The 13,831-nt window shown below is 37.1% G+C and overlaps 1 protein-coding gene across 3 annotated transcripts in view; it reads left to right on the top strand.

Moving 5' to 3' along the window:
- Window positions 1-13,831, top strand: part of LOC129367556 (intermembrane lipid transfer protein VPS13B-like) — a 291,895-nt gene that overhangs the window by 68,480 nt on the left and 209,584 nt on the right. For all 3 annotated transcript variants that reach the window (XM_055042090.1, XM_055042091.1, XM_055042092.1), the window contains exons 18-19: window positions 1,648-1,782; window positions 2,882-3,061. In XM_055042090.1, the coding sequence (XP_054898065.1) occupies window positions 1,648-1,782; window positions 2,882-3,061 (315 nt within the window). The remainder of the gene's footprint in view (window positions 1-1,647; window positions 1,783-2,881; window positions 3,062-13,831) is intronic.

The raw sequence follows: 13,831 nt of genomic DNA, 5'->3' as shown, positions 1-13,831 counted from the left end.
TTGAATCAGCTGCTCCCGGAGGAGAAAAGTACTCCAGGCATTGCACCAGTCATTTTAAGGATATCTATTGGTCCCCCAAAAACTATGAAAACCCGGGCATTATCATCAATCAATGGAATCCCCACAGGCTGAACTCGAAAATTGGATGCTATGCTGCCAACACTTAGCATTCATCAACAACTCATAGGCAGAAGTGAGAGTGGTGCGCAACGCAAACAATGTCCTGGCTGGAACACGGTGCGCTAAGTACTAAAACATAAATTGACAAAGCTTCAAGGCAGATAAACGTTCCTTGAGGGATTTCAATAATTGAGGTACTCGAATTATTTGAGGAATCGTTTCTGCCCTAGTCCAGATAATACTCAACTCATAAAGGGAAGAAATACAAAATGAAAAAATGAATATAGTTTTGGGGAACAAATACATGAATTTATTTCATTTTTTGTTCGCTTTCTAAACTAAAACCGAACAACCAACTGTCATTTTCAGCATTTCAGTGTTTTGCTACTGGGATATTTCTGACTTTGGGTGATTCATAAAACACAGAAGAGAATGTGTTGGAAAATAACTCAATAGAAGATGAATTATTAGGATTTCTGTTATTGCTTTCAAAATTTTGGCCTGTAGTCTTTTACAGACTACAGGCCAAAAAGACTCTCCTTATTCATACAGAACCGATACATTAATCAGTTGGGAAGTAATCCCCAGTTAAACGATGTCCCTTTTGTTTCATTTAATTAAAATTTTTCCTGCGCAACTTCTACTTGGTTCAACCTTAGTATTTTTTTGTGGCATTTTGTTCAGCCTTTTGGATTTGTTCATCTCAGAGTCAGATGTTCAACATGTTGCAAAAAACCCAAAACATCTGTGAACTCGGTAAGAAAAAGAGTGTTGACTGCTTGTCGGAAATGAAAAGGTATTACTGTAAGCGGGGATTGTTTTGAAATAAAGTCTTGTTGGAAATGGTGATGTAAGAGAACAGTGTCTTTCCCTTGGCCAGTTTGCAGCTCAGTGGAAGAATGTGTCAGGTGATGGATGGATCTTCCTCCCTTCTCTCAACAGGCTTTTTGGCAGAGGACACCATTTACTTTATAATGCTTTTCAGTAATCCAGCTAGTGTATAACCTCCTTTTGCTTTTATGTGCTTGAAATGGTTTCTGACTATAAAAAACATTGACATATAATTACTTTTGGTATGAAAACTCTCCCACCACGCACACACAGACACACACGCGCACACACACCTGCAAGTTTCACACTCTTTAGCACTGTTGAGTTATTAGAAAACGAGGTTATGAGATGATATGATTTTTAATTATGTCTCCTGTAGGTGCAGTTATTTCTCTTTCTAATAATTTGAGTTTCAGTTCTCTGGAAAACACAAACCCTTTAAAATCACTCACAGTTTTAATCTTTGGGCTCTTCACTGTGTGCATGTAGTTTAAGATATACATCAATGTGATGCGCTTGGAAAGAAAAGGTAATTTTTGTTTGTAGTAACTACTACATGGCTAAGTTTATTACATAGCACTTGGTTGATCAGTTGTAATTAAAGCCCAATGAGATAAAAACAAAGCCACAGAAGAAGTGTTTTAAAGTTGCAAGACTGCAGTTCATATTCACTTTTTTTATTTATTTTTTTATTAGGTGTGAAATATCCAGGCCCTTCACCGACTCTCGAGGGCTTGGTCCAAAATCTGGAGCTGAAGTTCTGCAGCCGTGCGATGGTGAAATGTGCCTCAGGAACTGTGGGAGCTGTAAAAGTGTGCGCCAGGACCCCAGGTGTGTACAGCTGTGCCCTGTTAAAACTTTACTGCTTGTGTAGGAGGGAAAGAGTGAGACAGACTAGACTCTTCCTTTACTTTCTTGAAGTCATACTTTTACATGCTGCAGTCTGTCTCCATTCCCCTCTTTTCTATAGTCCACATTTTATCTTGATTTCTTCCCAGTTATTTGATTCAGTCGCTGTTTTCTCCTGAATCTCATGTCGCTGGGCTGTGGTCACGTCTTTGATAGGATGGATGTTATTGAAATAGTGTCACAGCGAAAAGTTCACAAGTTCAAAATGCACACATGATGCTGGTTAGATTAGATGTAAAGCAGCTGTAATTATAGAAACATATAAAGATAAAAGCATGCGTAATAAATTTTGGTAACTTTAATATCTGGGATTCACAGAATATTCACTGCATAAAATAATTCACTCCTTTAGCAGAAGATGACACTGTTTCATTGCAGCTAATATTCTGCCCTGCATTTAGAGTACAGTGTTTGGTTTCGCTTTGACCGTTTAAACAGTGAATGGACTGAGTGTAAGCAACACTTTTTAGCCATATTTATCAATCAGAGTTTCATATTAGAGCCACATTCACCCAGTCGCTCCCCAAAATGCACATTTTGCTCGTGGGCAGGAGAACATCGGGATCGAACCCACAACTTTTGAATAGTTTTCTTTTTAGCAACACGGAACAAACTACAAATGATCATCATATTTTTCCTCATGGATTTTACTGTAAATGGTGATGTAAGAGTGCAGTGTATTCTTGATGCATGGTATTTTGATCAGACTTATGCAATTACTTTATTTTACCTTTTCATTCCAGACTTTGTTTGAAGCTTTAGTAAGAATATAATTATGTTATGATTGTTTTGTATGGCTATGATAACATTCAGCACAAGGATGCAGCTAGTAGGTCCTGGATTAAAAATAATAACAAAAGATAGAAGAGAGATGCTGTGTTGCAGCATATAGATAAAAGTTTTTAGATCGAGTGGTACCTTGGGATCCAAATATAATTATGTTACTCCAAATAAGGGTCAAAGACAAGATATGCTGCCAGCTGTTGTAGGACTACCTAAGAATTTTGATTTTGTCTTTCAGGTTCAGAGGAGGGCATAAAGGAAAAGCTGGTTCCACTTATTCAGGGCCCTTCTGACACCAAAGAGCTCCACATGAGTCGCTGGCTTAATGAGATTCGCAAGCCCGAATCTTTATTGGCACCGGACCTGCTGGCATTTTCTGTACAAGTGCCTCAGCAAGGAGATGATTGCAGGAACTCAGGTAAAAAACGATTATTGGGCTACAAAGATGACTTGGTTTTAGACTGTCGTTGTGGGAAATCACGTCTTAGGAAGGATTCCAGCATTGTAGAAATGTTGTTTAGATACTCTGTTCCTGTACAGACCTAACTGCATACACAAATTTAAAGCCAGAGGCAGGGGAAGAAGAAAAAAACATTCTTTTCAAGAGTTGATTGATTTGTGCAATGTCATTAAATGCATTTGTTTTTAAAGCAATGTATAGTTTTTATTTTTTATTTAATTTTTTTTTACATAGTGTTGATTTTGTCTTTATTGACACTGGATAAATGTAGGAATTCTGGTAAATTCTGTTTAATACACGGTTTCAGATTATTACTTTGATTTAGTAAGCATATTGCTTCAGTGAAGCAGTGGCTCCTAAACTAAAGACATATTTTTTCAATATTAAAACCTGACATAAACACAAAACAGAATACTGAATAGAAGCATAAAGGGACAGAGTGAGGCCAAAGATGAAGTTGATGAAGTTGGGCTTTGAGTCCCGAAAGAAAAGGATATATCCCCAGCAGATGTTTAACTGTGGAGCTCTGCAATCCTTCTCTATATTGCCTCTTCTTTTTTTCCAATCTTTTTTGTTTAAAGTGTCTTTATTTCATTCTTCTTCATTTTGTCCAGGTACCTATTTTTTGCTATGTGGGCTCTCTTTACCTATGTCTGTAATTTCCTATATTTCTCTTTAAACACATTAATGATGGAATTTTGTAATTGTTTAATAATCTGATTTAAAGTAGTCTTTACCAAAAAGTAAATGGTGTAACTTTGTTTTATATTGTTCTGTGTAACTTTCTTGGCCATACATGCTAGCTGGAGGACATGTGCAAAATTTTAATTTGTGGCAGAAGTTCTTTTATATGAAATTCACCTGCCCATACAGGCATATCATGAGGCACCCATATTGATGGACTGGAATTTTTCTCTCAGTTTCTGTTTTGCTGTGTGTCTGAAAAGCCTGTGTGTGAGTGCAGGCAGTCTTAGATGTCCACCTAAAGGTCTGGTTTTTCTAGACTTTTCAGCCCCACATCAAAGCCTTTGGTGTGTGCACATGTCCCTGCTGTCAGCCAGCGCTGACTGAGAGCCTATCAGTGAAATGTTTATGGAATGATAGATGTAACGCCTCGTTCTGCCAGAGGTGAAAGGTGGTCCAAAAAAAAAAAAAAAAAAAACGCTAAAAGGCTGCTGCCTTTTAGGATTCATTCGCTTTGCTACTTGAGAGCCAAATTAGAAGATTAAGTGATTGTGATATTTCAAAGTCAAGAGATTACTTGGAGTATGTTAATGTATACATAAACCTTAGCATCTGGGTAAGCAAACTAAAGCCTTTCTTTCACTATAACTGTTGTGATAAAATATTCTGCAATTACTTTGACAATGAAAGTCAAAGTAATTGACTTTCATTGTCAGAATTACTTTTACTTTGTGGAAATTGTCTTATTGAAATGCAATTTTTTTGTCATTTAAATGTCTTCTGAAAATTTATTTTACTCTCAAGCAATGGAACTGATAAACCTTGATTTGTACGTTCATGTTTCAGACAACGTAACTGCAGTTAGATATGATCTTGTTTTCAGTGTTTCACCTTCATTCATACACGGACCTGTGTTCTGTCATTTTTTAGAGATATCACCAGCACTTTTCTTAAAGATCTTAATATTTCTCATTGATTAAAAATTAGAAATGTTCCCATAACTAGGATTCCACTGACTATAATTTTCTTGGTCTGATGTACAGTACATATTAACCACATTTGCAGCATGCATGTCTTTATGCATTGGTTCCCCTGTGAAACATTTGTAAGACAAATCACAAATGAGATGTAAATTGCCCATGTAAAAGCAGTGATGGTACCAGTTGTTGACTTTCTGGCGCAACATTTAAATAGGAACTTGGGCAAATATTTTAATCATGTTGCAATCTCTCCTATTTTAATCTTTTTATTGAACGACTGAGTAGTTTGAAAATATGGCCAGGGACATCTGTTTTCTGTCTTGTTGTTTACCAGTGACTTAAAACAAAATTCCAGTTTACTTAGAAAATGAAGGGAGTGGGTTGGGGTTTTGGATTGGTGGTTAAAGGAAGTCCTGGTACACTTGCAGAACTCCTGCAGATTGAGACAAATCTGTTTTCATTTAATTGAGCTGAGGTTGGAACGTTCTAATAAATTGAACACAATTAAAGGCTCAACTCTTGATGCTTAAGACTCAAACAGCTCTGGTTTGAAATGTGCTCTGAAAAATTATCTCTGGAGGGTGGATAATTGCCTTTAAGCATTTTTATAATTTACAAGGTCAGTTACACATTGTCTTCAAATTAAATTGTACTACTGTTCTTAATAGCGATATATGTACATATGTTTTTAAAGAGTTGCTCTTTCAAAAAAGTCAAAAATTAACTGCTTTGTACATCACTAAAGAAACCTAATTGACTGTTAATGGTTCTGTTTGCTGGACAGTAACTGGCTGACGATTTCCCTCTTTGTTACTGATGATTGAGAAAACCAAGGTGAGGTGAGAGTAGAGGCACTAAAGGTCAGAGCCATGGTTTCTCCAGAACCTCGCAAGTAGCAGCAACCTGCAGGTGTCCACTACCAGTACACACACGCACACGCACACACACACACACACACACACACACACACGCACACACACACACACACACACACACACACACACACACACACACACACACACACACACACACCCTTCACTATGAGTTTCATTAGTTGAGGGACCAGCAAATCGGGTGGGCTTATGATCAGAGAGAATGGGAAAGAGGGGAATAGCATGTGTTTTCCCTAGGCACACCAGCAGCTGCGAGAGAATGATTTATGCTTTTCTCAGAACTCTGGGATCTTAAAATGTTACATTTAATCAAGCACACTGTGAACGGAGCAAATGTTAAAGATGTTCCCTATAAACCCCTCCTGTTTTGATGTCTTTTCCATACCATAGGATCTGTGGGAATGGGGCAACAAAGCCATCTTTAATCTCAGTTTAAAGATATTTAAGGGAATTATGAATGCAACACGAATGTGGTCCTTTGAGAATTTCTTTGGCTCTGTAATTATGATCACATTCAGTTCCTTCATAGATATACATGATACTTTTTTCCTACATGGTTTTAAAAAAGTCAATGTCTTTATGCAGTTCGTCAACTCAATATTTACTGCTGCCGGTGTTGCATATGTAGCACACATACTTTTAAGGGAAAATGATTTCCTCTTAAATAGCATGGATTATTTAATCTTCATTGATTCTTCACACTGACTTGTATGGTTGGGTGTGTTGGTAGTGTGCATTAATTTAAGTGTCTTGAGAGATCTAAGCAGATCAGTCAGAAACAGGTGGTACCTTATTCTGCTCTGGGCCTGTAGGACCCAAAGACTAATGAGAGCAGGTGGGAATGACTGCCTCCTTACTTTGATCGGACCACTTCACACATGCAGCTCACAGACACTCTATTATCCTCATTGATACATTGACACACGTATATGTAGAGGAAAGCTATGCAAATTCTTTCACTGTGAAACCAAAGCTTTTTGTAATGGAGGACTGACTCTGTAGATGTAGTGTGAATTGACACAGGATCTCCCTTGGTAGCCTACTCCATTACAATCTTTCAGAAGCCTGTCGTAGTTTTATATGTCCATCTATCATGTTATTTTCCCCTCCTCTGTATGCGTCCTCTCACTCCATAGAGTGTTAAATCAACAGTCTGGCTTTGTCTCAGGCAGCAGCCTGATGTCTTCAAGCTGCTGCCTGAACTTTTTGTTGCTGATGGATCTTCAGTAGACATAATGCTACTAAAAATACATTTCTTGTATTCTTTTGAAAACCCCCATGTGGCAGTCTGTTAAACCATTTGTTCATAAAGTTGGGTCCTGACCAAATATATCCTGAAGTAATTCTGAATAAATGAAAGATAAATATCTTTTTCAGACAGTTCTTGGGGGTACATACATATACCTGTCAGGCAAAAGATTAAAACCTCCTGCTTAATATTGAGTATGTCTTCCTTCAGTCTCTAAAGCTGCTCTACTCTGTAAGAGCATGACATATTTCAGCAGAAAATACCTTCAGCCCTTGTGGTCGTTACTTTTTTTTGCTGACGTAAAACCAGGTTCTGATGCTGAGGTGCTTATAGTTTCAGTTCATAACAAGTATAGTTTTCAACTTTTAAGATGGCCACAAGAGAGCTGTGCTATTAAGTCATTACATGTTGGTTCAAGTGCATTTAAAAATACAGTCAAACCTTTGAATACAAACCATCTGAATATAACAATTTTTATGCCATAAATAGTCATAAACATGAATGTCTCAGGACTACCCCAATTAAAAATGTTCTGTATATGAATCACCGGGATGTTAGCAAGCCAGCCAGCCAGCCCACTGCACCCTGGTGATCCTGGTGATCCTGGGTGTGTTGCTCCTGTGGAGCTACTCACAAACTCCACAAGCAGCTTGTGTGTAGCTTTCTCCTTCCTTTCCTAGGCCTGCCACCCAAAGCATCTGATTGTAGAGGTGTACTCTTCCAGATCCATTTTTTGAAATGGATCTGGAAGAGTCCAGATCCATTTTATTCACAAGGCTGCAGAGGTCGGTACATAAGCAGTACTACGTAACCTTTCCAGGCATTTGAAAGTGTAGGCAGAAGCAAATTGAAATGGACGAAGTTGTTTTTAATTATAAACCCATACATAGTGACACATTTATTTTTGCCAACTCTTCCAGGCAGTTCGTGTGGAATAATATATGTTGTTGTGCAGAAGAAACTAGGATGGACAGCATACCATGATGACTTCCCTTAGCTCATTATGAAAGTTATTTGTCCCCATACAAAAATATGTACAACATAATTGAGTAAAAAAAAATCCATGTAACTCAAATTTTCATCATGTCAGTCAGGTGGGATGTCCAAGAGGAACACTATGTATTGTCTTTATTTCAGCTCACATTTTGTCTGAAAATTGTTTGACAGGACTAATGACACTGGAAATTACGTTAATTTTGAGTGCTTTGCTTGTTTTGGCACAACTGTTGGGACAAATCATTTTAATTTCCATTATCAGCAGACAAACACATTTTCAATAAGCATTACATTTGTATTCAGAGGTTCCATCATCATGTAAGGCATTAAATTCTGCTTTTGGCCTCTTTTACTTTGAAGACAGTTTCCTCTTCTTAAATTTGTCCTGTGACAGTTCACCCATTTATCTATTCAAACCCCCATTTTACTCCAACACATCAACATGTCATCTTTTCCTACTACAATTTTGTACTTGTAAGAACCTTGTACTGAAACCACTGGGGATCAGTTCATGCATTTTTTGTAAGCACAAATGAAATGGGGAAAAACAGAGAGGCGCAAACATATTTTTATATATTGTAAAACTATTATTGAATAAAAACTGGTTACATAAAATACACCCATTTTTATTTGAGTTATCTCTGTTTGGGTTACTTGACTAGCAAAATAAGACAAAAACCTGATGAAAGCCTAATTTCTTAGTGAACTCCTAGGGGTGCATATTGTTTGTTGAAACACTACAATCCAAGTATTCTCAAGTGCTCAGAGTCCATCCCCCCAGATATTAGAGAGTGTAAATGGTTATAATACCACTCTCTGGGGCGTGTCACATGTAGCAGTGTATTCCACATGAGCTGCTTCTGTCTGCTTCTGACTAATCTGCATAGTTTCTTCTTTTTCTGGTTTGGACATTTGAGTCACTAACGGGAGCTTGCTGCCTGATGTCAAAATCCTCAACATTAGTGATGGCTTGGTGTCTGCTTCCTTCTGGCAGGTAAAACACATCATCAATGTATTAAAATAGAGCATAAAACCCACAGAAACTGAATAGTCCGTATAGTGATTACAAATAGCTTGACTAACTTCTTCAGCTTTCTGGCTGCGGTGGGTTCTGATGACAAATAGATTCTTAAACTTCCCACGGCTCACAAGGCTGCTAAAAATCCCTCTGAGGAGGAGGCCATCTTCATTTCCACAAATAAGCAATTCCTCCAATGCCTTACATATGAACTCTCGTCATACTCCAGTGTAGTAGTAATTTAGATTTTAATTTACGATGTCTTTGTGCAGCTCTAGGCAGTTGTTAAAGAAGCTTGATTCTAGGATGCAAAAAATTTTTTCACTTCCTGACTATATCTATACAGCTCAAACTTACTCTGGACTGAATAAATATCTGACAACTTATTGCCAGCATTTTGCAATTGCACCAACAGGGCTAGTGTGATATTTTAATTTGAAGATGACATTTTAAAGCATGTAAGCCTACATAGCCGTAAGACATGGCCAGATAAATGAGGCTATATATCTGATTGATGCATAAATAGAAGTTAATCTTTGCATATCATGTTCATGTTTTAAAAAGTTCTTTATGGATGATAAATGACAAAAGGTTCAGCCAACTCACATTACTCATGTGAATGACCAGCATGTAGTTTGAATTCAGATTGTAAACAAAGTGAATGCACCATGCAGATATGCTTCAGAGAATATTAGATTTACAATTGTTTTTAACTGGATCATAGATATTTTATACGTTTGTTTAAAGTTTTTGAAATTTCTGCACCAGACCAATCTTTACCGCTCCCACTCTGGTCATGTTTCGCCATTTAGTGTGTGTTTCAAGCAAGGCAGATAATGTGGAGATTAGACCCAAGGGAACCAACTCAGAGCTGGCTGTTGGGATAAATCATGGCCGATTACTGGAGCTGTTCATCTGTGAATTGTTGGACTAAGACCACTCTCACAGAGCTTAAAGTCTGTCTGGAGCGTGAGGCCGAAGAACATGAATAGAGGAATGAAAGCTGAAGCTAGAACATGATTAACGTCGGAGAGTTGGCCTGAAACTGCTGCTAACTCTGCTCTGTTTGATAGCTCTCAGACTGTACCTGTTAAATTTTCTGTTAACTTTAAAGATGGCAGTAGTTCTCGATTGCTGTTTGCAAACAGAAGCTTTAAGCCCAGATATAGGCTTTTACAGAGTTTGATCAAATCCACCAACCTTGAAGTGGAAATATTTAGTTACATGAAGGGTTGACTTTAGCATCTTCACAGATGTGGAGAAAGAAATCCAGTCTTATTATTCAGTTTAAAATGTTTAATATTTGTCCTCTGACTAAAGCATTCACAACTGCCCTGGATTGCTGATTATTTAACATGTTATATGCAGCAGACATGCTGCTGCAACCACAGCATGTGTTTGTGAATGTACAGTTACTGTTCCTGTGAGATGAGCAATAATAATTAAAGCTACATAGATTATTTAAAACTTATTTTGAGCTAAAGCTGTGCAGAAGTAAAATATGCTCAATATCAAGTAACAATCTATAATCATCCTGCTAAGATGCTCATCTGAAATTGAACAAACTGTTAAGATCATAGTAAAGTTGAAGATGGTTTGGCAAATAAATGGATTCCATTGTTAAAACTTCCAAAATAGAATTAGCTAAAAATAGTTTTTAGTTTTTTTTCCACAGAAGTTTTAAACAAGGACTTTGTTGGAATTAGAAGCATAATCCTAAAAATTAAACAAAGAAACAAAGACTTAGGTTTTGAGTGTGAAAACAGGTCATTCTGGGTCACTGCTGTTTAACTTCTATAAGCTGTGGTCTTGGTAGGGCAATGTCTGAGGAAAAAGTAGAGGCAATTAGCCTTTTATAGTGTATGAAAGTAGAGATAGTTGTAGCTAATCAGTCTCATTAAGAAGATCTTTGCAAAGGCTTCATAATGTGTACAATTGAAAATGTTTTATCACATTTATTGTGAATTTAACTTTTGGGGTGAAAAATAATTTATAAACTTTGCAACAAAACACCAATGCATTGTTATTTAGCTTTAAAAAATAGCTGTGTTTGCCTTATTTTCATCATTTTAGTGGATTATAATGCCAATTGTTGCAAGAAGCCTGTGGAAGGACAGCCAACGCACTTTGACTTAATTAATGCAAGCCTTAGTGTTTATATGGTGGTGTATATTCTCAATCATCCAGAAGATAAAATTAAGTGCTTAATTGATATTGTAGTTTGGACTCTAACTTATAAACCATGTTCAGAATTGAAGAAACCTTTGGATGATAGGTGAAACATCTTTAAGGCAGAATAAAACTCCAGCTGCTATCTTTTTAAGCCCTTGGTTTATAAAATTTTTGAATTTAAAAATGATAAATGAAAATCATTTCCGCTCTCTTGTCATTTAACAAATAGGCATAACTATTTTCTAATTTAAAACTAGAAAAGTTTAGTGTGACCAAGTCACAGTAAGAAAAAATCTGTTGCATATGGTAATTGGTGGATCTCCCTAATCACCTCCCACTAACTTGTAACTAGTTTTGTCTATATAGGAGATTTACTCACAATTTGTAAGACTCGTCCTTTTCAAATTAGCCTTGCTGAGTGAATATAGCACCTGAAAGCCAAAATTGACCTTCACTGTGAGATTATTCAGTCAAGAATAATTGCAGAACAAGAGAAACACAAATCGTTTTAAACCACAAACACTTTGTACATGTTCTGTAGGGTTTGACTGTGAAATGGCATTCTTACAAGCTGTTTACCTTTTATCCAGCTTTGGACTGAGTAGGAGGAATGGAGAAGGTCAATTTACTTAACCTTATCTAATTGAATGTTGTCAGTGGATCAAAGGTCGCCACATTCCACACAGTGAGATCAAACATCACCCAGCGAAATCAAAACAGTTGGCTTCCCTCCACAAGTTAATCAGGGTTTGCGTTTTTATTTTAACAAATTGGAAAGTATAATCTAGGCACTCACTGTGTAACACAGAAGACTGTGTAAATTGTCTTTAATTATGCCTATATAATTTAATGTAGTTAGATTTTATCCAGAGAACTGGCTCTCCTGTATCTCTATTTCAATAGTAAAAATTTTGTAAACTATTTTGCTACTTTATTTCAAATTGTGCTTTGGAGTAATTGTCCTATGTGTATATTTATTGTTTCTGTAAATCAAATGACTCCTCTTTTTTGCTGACGGAAACAAACATCAGCTTGCGGTGGCTCATCCCACCACTTCGTTTATCAGAGTCACTGTCTGTCTGTGAGCCATGCATCTGTCTTTCATCTCTCATTATTGCTGCTCCAGCAAGTAAGATCAATCACCGGCTCCTAAAATCATTAAAGTTTGGTTACTGATTCATACTCTGCCAGTTGTTGAGCTGCATGGAGGCTAACTGTCGTTTATGCAGATGCTGAATAGGCAGAGTAAAGTGAGTTGACTGAAGTTCTGTACCAGTAGCCAAACCAATATGTGTTTCATTGCTTGAGTGCCCCTTAGAAAACACGCTGTGGGCGTGGGAAGAGAATAAGAGCCCATTAGCTTCTTCACAGCTCAATTGGTGCGATATGCCTTCTTTCTGGTAAAGCCTCTTACCCCCAACAAAATCTCCTCCACATCGACTCCCCTTCTTATCTTGTGCTTCATACACATTTTCCCAGGGCACGCTGCTGCCCTGGTCAGTTTGTGAACCCATACTGGGTAAGGTTTCGTCACATAAAATTCTCCAGCACACACCCTCATAAATAATACAGAAGTGAAAATTACTGTGCAAATAAAGCAGCAATATGGAACATGAATAGATTGAGAGGAAAGATGAGTATATGTATAAAACAAGTAAGAAATATTACATATTTGGGGCCTGCCTAGCAATGCATAAGGAGAGCAGTGACTGACTTGCAAAGCAAGTCAGTCATTTATAATTTGCTTTTTAAACTGATTTGAAGATTAGTACTTGGGGACAAGGATAAGATTCAATTCATCAAGCCAATAGTTGTTTCAAGAGTCTGAGTGGAACAGTTATGGTAGTCAGTGAGATTTCTCACAACTTTGGCAAAGTAAAACGTGAAGTAATTAACAGAATCATTCAATGGGATCCAGACTAGGGGAGTTGGAAGTGTTAAATAAGGCTCCATGTTGAATGGCATGTAGCACTCACAACCTTCATTAATGTTGAATTTACTTAGTGAAAACTAAGCTTCTTTCCTGTCTGAAACTATAATTTATAGTTTGTATGTCAGTTTGAATATTACTTAATTATGCAAAGCTTAACCCTGCTCTTTTCTCCACATATGTAAAGCTAAGTGATGCAGCTTGTCAGCTTGTCCAATCCTTGAATCTGAAACCATTTATTGCACATACCTTCAAGACTTAGCATGTCACTCCATTTCCTTTTTTGCCAATTTATGAAAGCAGTCTAACTTAAAAGTTGAGTAATCTATTCACATCTTTAAAAACTTGTGTGCGGTTACTATCTATACCGTGTTCCAAATTATTATTTAAATTGGGTTTAAGAGTCTTAAAGATTAAATTAGTCGTTGTGCTACTAAATTTATAGATGGTATTGTTTGTTAGGGCTCTTTGAATCATTATAATTCATTTCAGAGAGCTGGATGATTAGTTTGTCTGGTGAGCTCAAGAAGAAGGATGTTCCACATTATTAAGCAGGCCACAGGTTTCAAGCAATATGGGAAAGAGAAAGGATCTCTCTGCTGACAAAGACCATCAGTGTAGTGCAGTATGACAAGATATTTAATGGAAACTGAAGCATTATTGTACTGTGAAGAGATTTGTGGCTTATTCAGAACAAAGATGGGTTTGTACAGATAAAGGCATAATGAGGAAGGTTTCTGTTAGACAAATTCATTAAGAGTTTATTAAGAGAGCAGCTGTTAAAATGCCCTTACAAAGCAGCAAAT

The sequence above is a fragment of the Poeciliopsis prolifica genome, unplaced genomic scaffold (genome assembly GCF_027474105.1).
Source record: "Poeciliopsis prolifica strain line A6 unplaced genomic scaffold, Auburn_PproV2 SCAFFOLD017, whole genome shotgun sequence".
In the NCBI taxonomy this organism is placed as follows: Eukaryota; Metazoa; Chordata; class Actinopteri; order Cyprinodontiformes; family Poeciliidae; genus Poeciliopsis; species Poeciliopsis prolifica.
Note: the sequence above shows the minus strand (reverse complement) of the source record. Positions and strands in the feature narration are given on the sequence as shown.